The 14,107-nt window shown below is 33.3% G+C and overlaps 1 protein-coding gene across 1 annotated transcript in view; it reads right to left on the bottom strand.

Moving 5' to 3' along the window:
• LOC149791376 (FAST kinase domain-containing protein 3, mitochondrial-like) overlaps positions 1-12,064 on the bottom strand; it is a 41,846-nt gene extending 29,782 nt beyond the window's left edge. The window contains exons 1-2 of the mRNA XM_089969930.1: positions 11,780-12,064; positions 1,955-3,396 (exon numbers count right to left, since the gene is read on the bottom strand). Of these exons, the coding sequence (XP_089826056.1) occupies positions 1,955-3,353 (1,399 nt within the window). The 5' untranslated portion in view covers positions 3,354-3,396; positions 11,780-12,064. The remainder of the gene's footprint in view (positions 1-1,954; positions 3,397-11,779) is intronic.
• Between the last annotated feature and the right edge of the window lie 2,043 nt (positions 12,065-14,107).

Here is a 14,107-nt window from a genome sequence, read left to right as displayed (position 1 = left end):
GGCTTTATTATTTATAGTTCAATAAGAAGCAGACTTGCAGGCTTTATTATTTATAGTTCATTCATAGTTCAATAAGGAGCAGACTTGCAGGCTTTATCATTCATAGTTCAATAAGGAGCAGACTTGCAGGCTTTATTATTCATAGTTCAATAAGGAGCAGACTTGCAGGCTTTATTATTCATAGTTCAATAAGGAGCAGACTTGCAGGCTTTATTATTTATAGTTCATTCATAGTTCAATAAGGAGCAGACTTGCAGGCTTTATCATTCATAGTTCAATAAGGAGCAGACTTGCAGGCTTTATTATTCATAGTTCAATAAGGAGCAGACTTGCAGGCTTTATTATTTATAGTTCAATAAGAAGCAGACTTGCAGGCTTTATTATTTATAGTTCATTCATAGTTCAATAAGGAGCAGACTTGCAGGCTTTATCATTCATAGTTCAATAAGGAGCAGACTTGCAGGCTTTATTATTCATAGTTCAATAAGGAGCAGACTTGCAGGCTTTATTATTCATAGTTCAATAAGGAGCAGACAATAAAATTAACACTAATCTGCTGACTGTCTTGCAAAACCAAGCTAAGCTTATTTTGGCACAAAGCTTCGGACTTCTTCAAGAAATTGGTGAAATTATTGTAAAACCTTGTGAGTCACGCAACAATTGTATTATATCCAAATTCATACAAGATCTCTTCCCCAAAATGATAATTAACTTTTTACACCTCAGTTTTCATACTTTGAAATTTTTTCTCTTTTCAAAAATGAACAAATATACAAATTTTCTAGAGTCATGTCAGGATCATGTTATATTCAAATTCATAAATGATCTCTCCCCCAAAATGATGATAAACTTTTTATACATTATTTCTTCTACTTTAAAAAATATTAACTTTTTCGTGTATGAAAAAATGTATAAATTTAAGGAACCATGCCAAAATCATGTTATATCCGATTTTGTCTTATAATGGAGCATGTTATAGTGGGGTCACACTGTATGTAATTTGAGTGCCGCTATTACTTGATAAGTAAAGTCACACAAGAAGTGATAAACAGTATGCACATATATCTAAAACCACTGATCAGTTTTGACATTACTTGACAAGAAAAGTTGGCACAACCTTTTGGTTTTTAGCAACTTTCTTTTAGAAATAACAAAAACAAAGCAGCAAAGAGGTCAAATAACATTCACATATTTTCCAAAACTTGATACATAAAAGTGATTTGCATTTTCACTGTACACCTCACAGTTTTATTATCATGCTTTTGTTAGGAGATATTATGATACCCTCAATCTGTTCTTCCACCCTAACCATTGGATGCAAATTTGAAAAACTTGGAACATGCTACCCATGAGGTTCCCATCTACAACAGCATGACTTCAGGTCCATCCCATCATGCCTAGGAGAGGTCAAAGGTAAAAAGAACAAAGATTACAATTACAGTTAAATTTTTTGTGCTATTTATAAAAAAATAAAAACCCATCAAGCTTTGTACATGCATTTGTAGAAGGGCAAATAAGATGCATAACCAATTCCTTCCACAGTCCAGTGCCAATGGTGGTGCAGCATGTAACATAAATGCTGGGATTTTCCTTGATAAGCTGTAAGTACTATATATACTTGCATACAAGTTATCAGAAGAACAAACGACACAGGCCCTGATTTTCTGGTGCATTATGCGATGGCAGATCTGGATCTATGTTGTTTCCAGCTGGACTCAAGCTGCAAGTATATATGGTAATTCTGCATGATCACTTTTCTTCCAGACCTGACTGTCCCTCTCATAGTTCTTCTCAACACAGATTCAAACACAGCAATCAAGCAATTATGGCCACTGAGCAAACATACAGCAAAAAATGTACAAAAGCATAGTTCTTACCGTCCCATTCTTACCAAAGATTGAAAAACGCACCAAAATTCAAGGCAAAGTAAAGAACATACTGCAAATGAACCCACCTTTAACTTTTCCAAAGAATGATTGACAAAAGATGAACCTGGCAAAGTTGACTGGTATTCTTTTCAAAAAAACAAACGATGTCAATATTTCCACAAGATCTGGGCAGTCTATCTCATGAAACTTCTCTTTGATGACCTGTTCCACCTTTTTTAGAAATTCATAAGAGTCGTTTGGAAGGTAATTGAGGTAGCCAAAAGGTCTAAGGATTGCATACAGCTGTAAAGGCGAGTAGTTATGTCCATGTTTGACAAAATGTTTCATGGCTTTATCCATGACCAAGGTTGACAGGTGTCTGTGACTGCGAAAATACTCCATTATCAGAGATAGTAGATCTGTATCTAAATTGTTCGCCTTTGCCTGCACAAAGCGCTCAAGAGCTCGAATGAAAAAGTCATCATAGTACTTAAAATGAATGAATGCTGAGACAATCTGGATAAATTCATCCTGGCTCACATCATGAATGTGAATATTTATCCATTTTCTGATATGCATGAGGTTTCTTCCAGAAGACTGTAATCTTATCATATGTGACAAAATACCAACAATTTCATTTCCCTGCAGTTTCCAGAAGCTTTGAGCAAACCGCCCTTCCAAGAGTCTTATCAAGTAATTAAACTGCTTGCGACTTGGTAATACCTTGTACAGTTGTGCTATGTTTGTGTGGTCAATTTCTGAGCTTCGGTTTCCAATATGTACCCACACATTAGCCACCATCTGTCTCGCAACAATTTGACTGAATGAAGCAAAAGCAACAATTAGTTGAGAAAGTTCAAGAATTTCAAAGGCGCTGTCTCCAATCCTTTTCTCAATCTCCTCATTTATCTTTAAAACACATTTTGCCTGAAATGTGTCAGAGCTAAGATAGCATCTTGCTAATGAGATTATAATGTCATTGCTCAAGCTTGATATTTCTTCTGAGACTGTGTCATACAGTTCATTCATTAATGCCTTACTAATGAAAGAATCCAAGTCTTTACTTTCGGCTTTGCAGTGTTTCAGCTTGCAAATCTGCAACAAAGTAAAGGCTGCGGAGTAACCCGTTACTCTGTCAGCAGGAACTTCAAGCTTTTTTAGCACTTCTTCAACCGACTTACATTTCTGCAAGTCAGCTTTAAATGTCTTGTCGTCTTCTGTCAAAATCTTTGGTTCCTTTTTACCTGTCTTTTCAATGAACGGGAATATGGAATGGTCCATCATGCATACAATGACTGGCATTTCTTGAATGTCAAGCCGGTCTTGGATAATTGTTGTTGACTGAGTCAAAATACTTTTCTTGTCAATACTTTTATCCATGGATTTGCATGTTATCTGAGACAAAAGGGGGGTAAAGACCCTGAATTTGTTTCGTAGCTGCACAGAGGCCCTTGACAAAATGTGAGCTGAATGAAAGGTAGCCATTTAAAGCAGTCCGAAGTCCTAGAGCCAAGGAATAATTCTATACCTGAAATTAGACCAAATATAGTATAGTACATGTATGACTCTTGGTACAGTGGTAATTATAAGCATCGTTTACATTAATTTTAAGTTGATACTTTTTAAATTGTCATCCTAAATTGAAAGTGACTGTAACTGACTAGTAGTACTGCATATACTCAGACTGCAAAAAACAGACTCTAACCTGCCGGTTCATTGTGATTGCAAATCAGCATCTATATTGTTTGTTCTCCTGATTAGTCCAAAACAAACTGCACAAATCCACATGTGCCTGCACATTATGCAATCGCAGATCTGGGTCTATAAAGCTTACAATTGGCTCTAACAAAGAAGAACAGATGAAGTTCTGCAAGGAAATGTTATTTGAAACCTGCTCATTCTCATTTTTTGCCAAGTGTGTTATGCTTCTCAGCTGCATAATCTATGAAGACTCAATGTCCCTGCTTTCTAGTTTTATCGGTTCTTATTAATGAACTACATGATGCAAATCAACACCAGTCATGTAACTCTAAATTGTAAGTGAATTGTGTTCCTGGATGTAAAGTTTTACTGTTCATTTTTGGGAGGTCTCATGTTAAGTTCTTAATATGATCCATCAATATGCATGAGATATCCATGCCTCTTTATTAGTACTAATATTGGTACCCTTACTTCGTGGACGACTATGACTCTGTTGAGGCTATGGCATTGTAGCTACCTCTGTATACACATCTTACAAGTGGACAGCCAGTGAATTAAAGACACAAAGTTTGCAACCAATAAAAAGTTTGCAAACTTACTAATTTTAACTGAAATAAAAGTATTCATGATAAAGCAAGGCTTTCAATAACCCAGCACATCATATGAAAGAGTTTCCCCATATCAGAACTCTTAGTTTAATCACCGAAACAGAAGTAATTTTATTTCATCAACTGATCAATCAAAGCATTTTATTTCATAGGAACACATTTGTTTTATAAATATTATTATCTTAAGAACTAAATGTATTCATGGGAATGTGTGGCTTTAAGAAAACCAGAGTACAATACGTAAAAATTAGCTTCCCTTTCATGCAACTTGCAATGTAATCATAGAAATGGCAGCACTAGGCAAAACTGACTTCATCTACTGGGCATCAAAAACAATATTTTATTCCTTAAAATTTTTTCATCTGTGAGATTGTATTATACCTTCTTTTCTTACTTCTATAAATACTAAATTAAATTAATATTGATAGTTAATATAGTTTTTAAGTTATTTAATACAAAAATCACCTTAAAAATATTGGGAAACAGAAATCAAAACAATTTTTTTTAAAAAAGGCTCAAAACTTCAAACTGAGTTTTCTTATTTACAAATGGAATTATATTTTTAAAAAAGAATTAATTTTTGACAATGACTTGTCAAAAACTCCAAAATGATACATCTTGTTTAAAATGTATTTGGATCTGTTTTCAAAAATAAACATTCCATACCTACTATCCAGGAGTCTTCAGTTTTGACATTCTTTAGCACTTTCATTTTTATCCAAAATACACTCAGCTACCTCTTATTCATTTGAAACAGTCGTTATATTATGAAAACTAGTACATCAAATATCAGTGATATATTCCCTTGTACTCCTCTAGTTATATTATGAAAACTAGTACATCAAATATCAGTGATCTATTCCCTTGTACTCCTCTAGTTATATTATGAAAACTAGTACATCAAATATCAGTGATATATTCCATTATACTCCTCTAGTTATATTATGAAAACTAGTACATCAAATATCAGTGATATATTCCCTTGTACTCCTCTAGTTATATTATGAAAACTAGTACATCAAATATCAGTGATATATTCCCTTGTACTCCTCTAGTTATATTATGAAAACTAATACATCAAATATCAGTGATCTATTCCCTTGTACTCCTCTAATTATATTATGAAAACTAGTACATCAAATATCAGTGATCTATTCCCTTGTACTCCTCTAGTTATAATATGAAAACTAGTACATCAAATATCAGTGATATATTCCCTTGTACTCCTCTAGTTATATTATGAAGACTAGTACATCAAATATCAGTGATCTATTCCCTTGTACTCCTCTAGTTATATTATGAAAACTAGTACATCAAATATCAGTGATATATTCCATTATACTCCTCTAGTTATATTATGAAAACTAGTACATCAAATATCAGTGATATATTCCCTTGTACTCCTCTAGTTATATTATGAAAACTAGTACATCAAATATCAGTGATATATTTCCTTGTACTCCTCTAGTTATATTATGAAAACTAGTACATCAAATATCAGTGATCTATTCCCTTGTACTCCTCTAATTATATTATGAAAACTAGTACATCAAATATCAGTGATCTATTCCCTTGTACTCCTCTAGTTATAATATGAAAACTAGTACATCAAATATCAGTGATCTATTCCCTTGTACTCCTCTAGTTATATTATGAAGACTAGTACATCAAATATCAGTGATCTATTCCCTTGTACTCCTCTAGTTATATTATGAAAACTAGTACATCAAATATCAGTGATCTATTCCCTTGTACTCCTCTAGTTATATTACGAAAACTAGTACATCAAATATTAGTGATCTATTCCCTTGTACTCCTCTAGTTATATTATGAAAACTAGTACATCAAATATCAGTGATCTATTCCCTTGTACTCCTCTAGTTATATTATGAAAACTAGTACATCAAATATCAGTGATCTATTCCCTTGTACTCCTCTAGTTATATTATGAAAACTAGTACATCAAATATCGGTGATATATTCCCTTGTACTCCTCTAGTTATATTATGAAAACTAGTACATCAAATATCGGTGATATATTCCCTTGTGCTCCTCTGGTTATATTATGAAAACTAGTACATCAAATATCAGTGACCTATTCCCTTGTACTCCTCTGGTTATATTATGAAAACTAGTACATCAAATATCAGTGACCTATTCCCTTGTACTCCTCTAGTTATATTATGAAAACTACTACATCAAATATCAGTGATCTATTCCCTTGTACTCCTCTTGTTATATTATGAAAACTAGTACATCAAATATCAGTGATCTATTCCCTTGTACTCCTCTAGTTATATTATGAAAACTAGTACATCAAATATCGGTGATCTATTCCCTTGTACTCCTCTAGTTATATTATGAAAACTAGTACATCAAATATCAGTGATCTATTCCCTTGTACTCCTCTAGTTATATTATGAAAACTAGTACATCAAATATCGGTGATCTATTCCCTTGTACTCCTCTAGTTATATTATGAAAACTAGTACATCAAATATCAGTGATCTATTCCCTTGTACTCTAGTTATATTATGAAAACTAGTACATCAAATATCGGTGATATATTCCCTTGTATTCCTCTAGTTATAATATGAAGACTAGTACATCAAATGCCAGTGATATATTCCCTTGTACTCCTCTAGTTATATCATGAAAACTAGTACATCAAATATCAGTGATATATTCCCTTGTACTCCTCTAGTTATATTATGAAAACTAGTACATCAAATATCAGTGATATATTCCCTTGTACTCCTCTAGTTATATTATGAAAACTAGTACATCAAATATCAGTGATATATTCCCTTGTACTCTAGTTATATTATGAAAACTAGTACATCAAATATCAGTGATATATTCCCTTGTACTCCTCTAGTTATATTATGAAAACTAGTACATCAAATATCAGTAATATATTACGTTGTACTCCTCCTGGTTTCTTTACAACCAAAATGTTCCATATTCAGGGTTTTCCTCATCAGCTAGGAGCAAGGTGATTTATCTGGCCACTCTTTCTTTATACCTGGCCACTTTTAAAAATAAAATGTATCCCCATTTGGGGAGGTCCCTGAAGAAAAAACCCCACCTACTTTTGCAACTCACCCTCCATCTTTACATCTAATGGAAGCTCAGCATATTGGGAATTTATTTATCACCCATTTTGATGCACTTAAAAATGAATCTATACCTGGCAGTTCTACTTTTGTGCAAATAATAATAATAATAATAATAATAATAATAATTATGCTTTATTTATAGAGGGTGATTCATTAGTCAAGGACTATTCTCCCTTGAGGCCCTCTTAAGGAGAGTATAATAAAAATATTAAAATGACCTAGCTCTAATAATCTGTGCCAGTAAGATATCACAGTAATTAAGGTCAATAACACAGAAAACACAAGTTTATAGGGAAATCACGAAATCTTCATTTTGCATATCTAACATTATCCACATAGGCAAATAATCAGGGACAAAATATTTGAGCTTACTGTAGAAAGGTTATATTTTAAACTTATCAGCATTCCTACTACTGTCTACAAACTGAAACACCTATATAAGCAAATATGAGTTAAGAAACCAGATTCTATCAAATGATAGGGAAAAATAAATTTGTAAAGTATTTGTCATCAGACAGTAAAGATACTCGGATATTTGAAAGAAAAAAGGTAGAGGATGTGGATTTAACCTTAAAATATATGGTAAAAGTATGTCACTGATGAAGTTGTTCTTGTGACTCATGTTGCTATCAAATGACAATTATATCTGCCTACCCCCTCCCCCATAGTTTGTACCCTTCTACAGACTCCAACAATAAAAAATTTAGTTTTTTTTAAACTACGCATATTTCTTTCAAAACATTCAAAACTGAAAATTAAAGGATTTTTGGCACCTATAGATATGAATCAATACAGACCATTGTAAACATGTTCTGGCCATGACCTTACAGAGAGATGTTTGGGAGTTTATTACATTATGTCAAAATAGAGTGGTATCCAAACACCAATGAAATGATACAGTACAACCCTGATGGTAGTCTGAGTTTCCTCTCACCCTTTCCACCCCATTTTAAAGCCCAGTGCCTATTGTAAAGTTGGAATTTAGCAAGATTGTTTTTGCTGGTATCGTGTTACTACCACGCTCAACTTGATGATTCTGGATTTCTCCAGGTTGCTAGTTTTTGGTCACTGTTCTCAAAAAAATATATTCAGAACAATGTTCCATTAGTTTGTTTTATACACATTCAGTTTTTTTAACAACAGATTTGTGTTCATATCACATGAAAACTGGACCTCTGATACTATAGATATGTACAATGACAAGTTTGGGTAGTCATGTGACTAGCAATATAATGCTGATATTTTGTCTCATTTGTCGGCAAATTAAAGACATAACCAAACTTATACTTGTAATTTGTGAGAAAATAAATCAACTTCCCATCAATTTCATGCTGGTAACACATTTCTGACATGCTGGTATAACTCGATGCAAGGTCATTTAATTCTGATAGGTCTGTTAGCACATGGCTCTACATTTTGATAGGCAACTGGCTCTGACCCGCATCCTAACCTGAATGTCAAAATATCTAAATGGGGTGGGAAAGGTCAGAGCAAACTCAGACTTGTTGATGGCTATATTCTTGCAGCACTAGTTTCAAAGCTCTTAAGAAGAAATTGTGGAATAATTAGTAAACTATGAAAGTTTTATTCAAAGTTCACTTCCACTTTAAATCATCATTACACCTACACTGAAAGTAAAATGTTCAAACTATTCAAGGCCTGAGACATCTAATGCATGACAGCTTTTTGATGCGTACAATGTTTTGCTAACCTTGATTATAATGTCATCGTTTCAGAGCAGTTGATCACAGCACCACTCAATGCCATTTGTTACGTTTGCTCAGCCCCAGTTCATAAGTTGTGTATAAACTAAGGTATTATTACAAGCCAAGTTTAATATCTGAACATTGCCGCAGGCTGGGGTTAATCTCTTACGCAAGGTTACCATGACCAGAGAGAAGATCTGACATCTTGGATTGGCACAAGCGTTAGATCGAGTGACTTCCCACCTATGTGTTACAACTTTGTCCTAAGATCAGAGGAACCACAAGGAACAGAGCATGTTCTAAATCCATCCCCACATGGACAGACAGCAAGCAGGACACTGTCTGCTAAGTTTGATTGGATTGGATCAAAATGACATCCATCGGAATTGAGATAGAGGGTGTGGTAACAATTTTGATCTGCATTTTAACTTCTAACTAGCAAGCGAAAATTTAGTTCTGCCTAGGAAGATTGCTGAGCAATATAGGGTTACTCCGAGAAAGCCACTCGTAATTTGGTGGTAAAACTTAGGAGATTCTTAGGAAAGACAAAGCTTTGTAAAGGTCAGTATGTTATTTGCTCGATTTTTGCAGAATATTACGGCATTGTAATTCTAATTATGTGTAGTATGTATACTTAATATGATTGTTTAGTAGTAGAATTACCTTTGTAGTGTTTAATTTACATGCATATTTGAGAAATAAGTTTGAGTAAAAGCCTGACAAAGCCATACCAAGACTGACAAAGCCATGCAAGGCTACACAAAGCCACAAAAAGCTATGCAAGGCCACACAAAGGCATACAAAGCCTTATAAAGCCTCTCAAAGCCATACAAAGCCTCGCCAAGCAACACAAAGCCATGCAAGGCCACAAAAAGCCTCACAAAGCCATGCAAACCAAATTAGAAAAGTGCATTTTTATTGTTAATTATACTGATGAACAAATTAATCAAACTGAAAGACTAGTTTCAAAATAATTATCCCAAATTAATGACCAAAAATTGGGCAACAGTTTGAATTCAAGCACTGATAATGTTTTGATAAAGTCTTACAAAATCATATTTGAAATATTTGTTATTAATTAATAAATTGTTCTTTTTACTCCTTATCAACAGGAAATGCATACTGAAAGACTATGGTTAAACACGTATCCCCATTAATGGACCATAAAAAATCTGGATACTAAGAGTAAGTCAGACCAAGTTATATTTGAAATATTTTTTATTTTTTAAATGTGTTAATTGGATATTTTATGGGAAGAAAATCCCATATATGTAAGTACACGCTACTGAGTTACCAAACATCTTTTAACAAACTGAACAAATATGTCGATGTTTAACAAAGCATAATAAAGGCACACAAAACCTGACAAAACCATAACCGTCCAAGAAACTATACAGACTCTGAAATACACATTTTTATTATGCCTTTTTATGACATTGTGTACCTGTGAGAAAAATAACCATTTATGTTTATAGCTTATAAGATACATACGTCTTAAAATAATAATAATCATTTTATGACATTGTGTACCTGTGTGAAAAATAACCATTTATGTTGATAGCTTATAAGATACATACGTCTTAAAATAAAAATAATCATTTATGTTAAGATTTTGTCAGGCTCTGCATGCCTTTTGAGAAACAATAAATTTGAAATTTGTCTTCCAATTACCAGCCATGCATTACGGTAATGCATAGCAAATCCAATATTTTTCTTTTGGTAATTTATACAGCAAATACACCCCACAACAATATTACACATTTCAACTTTGTATGACTGTCAGGCTTTGTGTGCCTTTCTAATGAAACATCAACAGATTCGTTGAATTTGTCAATATTTGTTTCAATAATTATATTTAATATATACAGTCAAATGAATTGTTTTTAAAATAGCACACATTTCAAATATGATTTTATTGGACTTTATCAATACTTTATCATTAATTATAATTATACTGAAAACTAGTCTATCAGGTTGGGTAATTGAATTGTCAATATACTTTACAATATAAATGCACTTGTCTAAAATGACCTTACATGACTGTTAGGCTTTGTGAGGCTTTGTATGACTCTGCCTGGATTTGTGTTATTAGGACATATTGAAAAACTGTATTTTCTTTTGATGATCAAATAATACACATATGATTTTGTCAGACTTTTTCATTATTCGAATTTGAACTTTGTTGCCCAATTTTTGGACATTTAATTTGGATAATTGTGTTGAAAACCAGTCCTTCAGTTGGGTAAATTTATTCATCAATATAATTTACAATATAAAATACACTTTTCTAATTTGGCTTTGCATGGCTCTGTCAGGCTTTGTGAGGCATTTTGTGGGTTTGTCAGGCTTAAGAGTCTTTAGTCTCTAGTAGGACCCAAGAACCCACCATGCTCAGAATCTGATGCCACGACAATACTTAAGAGTCAGTGGCGTCACTAGGGTTGGTGTCACCAGTGCAGTAACTCAGTGTCACCCCCATGGACCTCCTTCCTGCACAAAAATTCAGAAACTTTACAGACAGTAACTCTGGTATCATCACCTCTGATGGTGTCACAAGGTGCGGTCAGCACTCCCCTAGTGTAGTCCTACATGTAAGACCTTGACGCTGATATTTATGTTTTGGGCGTTCGGTACTAAAACAAAACCAACATGTGCTCTGTCTTATATTGTAGAACTACACCCTAGTGATGCCGCTGTTCAGAGTAAAGGATAAATGTATGGACTGTTTAGCGAATCGAAAATACAAAATAAAAAAGGACAGCAAAAATTATTCTTACAGTCAGTCAATCCAGGTGTAAACAGGGTTTACGGATACGTTTCGTACCGACAGTCGCTCATGAAAATGCAAGTTCACAGTTTTTGGTAACACGCAGTTACAAAACAGCTTACGCAAATGTCACGTTGACTACTTCTTCACATATTTACATTCAAATCCAAGAATGAGAAACATTTCGAAATACAGTCGCTTTAAATAGCTCATGCTTTACATTGAAGATTTATTTAAAATTGAGTTTTTATCCCTAAATTTTCTTTTGAGTAAATAGATAGGATCCCACGTTATAAAAATTAATCGGATGAATGACCTCCCCTTGCATACGAGATAAATGTGTATGAGGTTACGGGGAAATTTTCGTAAATATTGTAACTTAAGGCTGTGGTGTGATTTATTTAAATATTATTGTTTAATAATTAACGATATGCATATATTTCTGAATTATGTGTTTCGGGCTTAAATTGTTCTTGACACTGATGCGAGGAATATACTCCTTCCATAGGTGGATCTCTACAGTTTCGTATTTGCTTTCCTCACTGGTTATACTTGCTATTTTTTAAAACAAAAAATTTTAAAGACCTTGTACAGTTTTGGTATTGTTAAATACACTTTAAATCTCTTTATTATTTGATGAATGTCAATTTGACTTACAGATTATACAGCATGGCTTTACTTTAGATGTGCGCCTCTTAAAAATAAAAATAAAATAAAAGATAAAAGACTTCTAGCTTCGCTTGGTTAGTTTCACTGTCTGGATTTCAGAGGCAAATTATAAAATAAAATATCCGATAACTTTTTTCCCTTTTCATTTTATATATTTTTAATTAATTCATTCCGCTTTCAGAGGCTGGTATTGTCTAGTCGGGCAAAAATAGTTTTCCCTATTAACTGCTAAATAAAGATTACATAAGACTAATTCCGGCTGATATTTCTGAGCAGCAGAGGAGGTGAACAGACCTTTTGCTGAAACGTAACTTTGAAAACTAAAAACATCATACGAAAAAAAGAATAAGGTCAATAACGCTAAACCAATGCCATTAACTTTACTGAAAGTTTCACTCCAAGAGTCTCTCTCCCAAAATCTCTCTTGGGGTTAGTTTTATTTATTACTTTATTTTTGTCGTTTTTTTTATTTTAAAAAGTATATATGTTGTCGTTTACCCGCCTGACGTCTCACTGAGGTCTCGCCTCCTCTGCTGCTATAATTAGATCATTATTTATATATCAATAAAGGCACCTGGTGCTGAATCTTATACAGCTAGATTAGCTCGATAAAAATTAGAAGCAATCAAAAAGTTTTTGCCTGTTTGTGATTCTTTTAGATAAGAATCACAAGTTGAATATGTAGAGGGTACAGAAAAATTATTCAAACCTATTACGAAGGTTATTGAAAGAGTTGCAGAAGCTACTGAAGGTCTTCTTCCAACGTTAAAACAAACTGCTAAGCATGCTGAAAAAATAGCAAAAAGAACTAAACAAACAAGATATATTTTGGAAAATCTTCCAACTGATATAGCTGCTGCTCAGTCTCCTTCTGCTGATGTAGGTGGTGCTGAAGGTGGAGAACCAAAAACAAAAGAAAAGATTAAATTATTTGATAAATTTCATGAAGACATTGTTGGTATAGTAAGAAAAATGAAAAGCCCAAGAGAATTAGCTGAATTCGCTATTGCGAGTTTTGATAATAGAGATAAATTTTTAAAGCGTGAACATACTGATAAACCGGTTTCAAGAGACACTTGGGAAAATTGGATATTTCGATTATACAAGGGAAGTAAGCAAGCTAGAGAGGATGATATTGATTTTATAGTATATAAGGATGAAATAAGAAAAATATTGTTACTTAAGCAACAATTAAAAGAAAAACCTAAATATACACCTCCTCCTTCTCAAGATAAATTTACGAAAAGGGGTTTAAAAGAAATCGCGAATGCAGATCCGGAAAAGGTTTATGATATTGCTAACAATATAAAAGTAGGGGTAATTATTTGAGAGTAAAATATGTTGATTCTTTTACAGAAGATGATTGGATTAGAGATGTGTATCATATCTACTAGGCGAAGTTTTCTCAAGGCCGATGATTCGGATTTTCAAAGACTTAAAAGAGAATTGAGAAAATTAAAACTACAAGAAATTATAACTAAAGATCAAACAGAACCTTTCTAGCAAGAACCTTCCTATCAACTTCCTCCACCGCAGCAGCAAACGGAACAACAACAAAAACCCAAATCTCCTCAGCAAAAACCTAGCGCTTATAGAAATATATTTAATAAAAGATTACTTAATAATCGAGTATCATTAACAAGTATTGCTGCTTTTTTAAAAATAGAGC

Source organism: Sinohyriopsis cumingii, chromosome 9 (assembly GCF_028554795.1).
Source record: "Sinohyriopsis cumingii isolate HCF-2022 chromosome 9, ASM2855479v2, whole genome shotgun sequence".
Taxonomy (NCBI): Eukaryota; Metazoa; Mollusca; class Bivalvia; order Unionida; family Unionidae; genus Sinohyriopsis; species Sinohyriopsis cumingii.
Note: the sequence above shows the minus strand (reverse complement) of the source record. Positions and strands in the feature narration are given on the sequence as shown.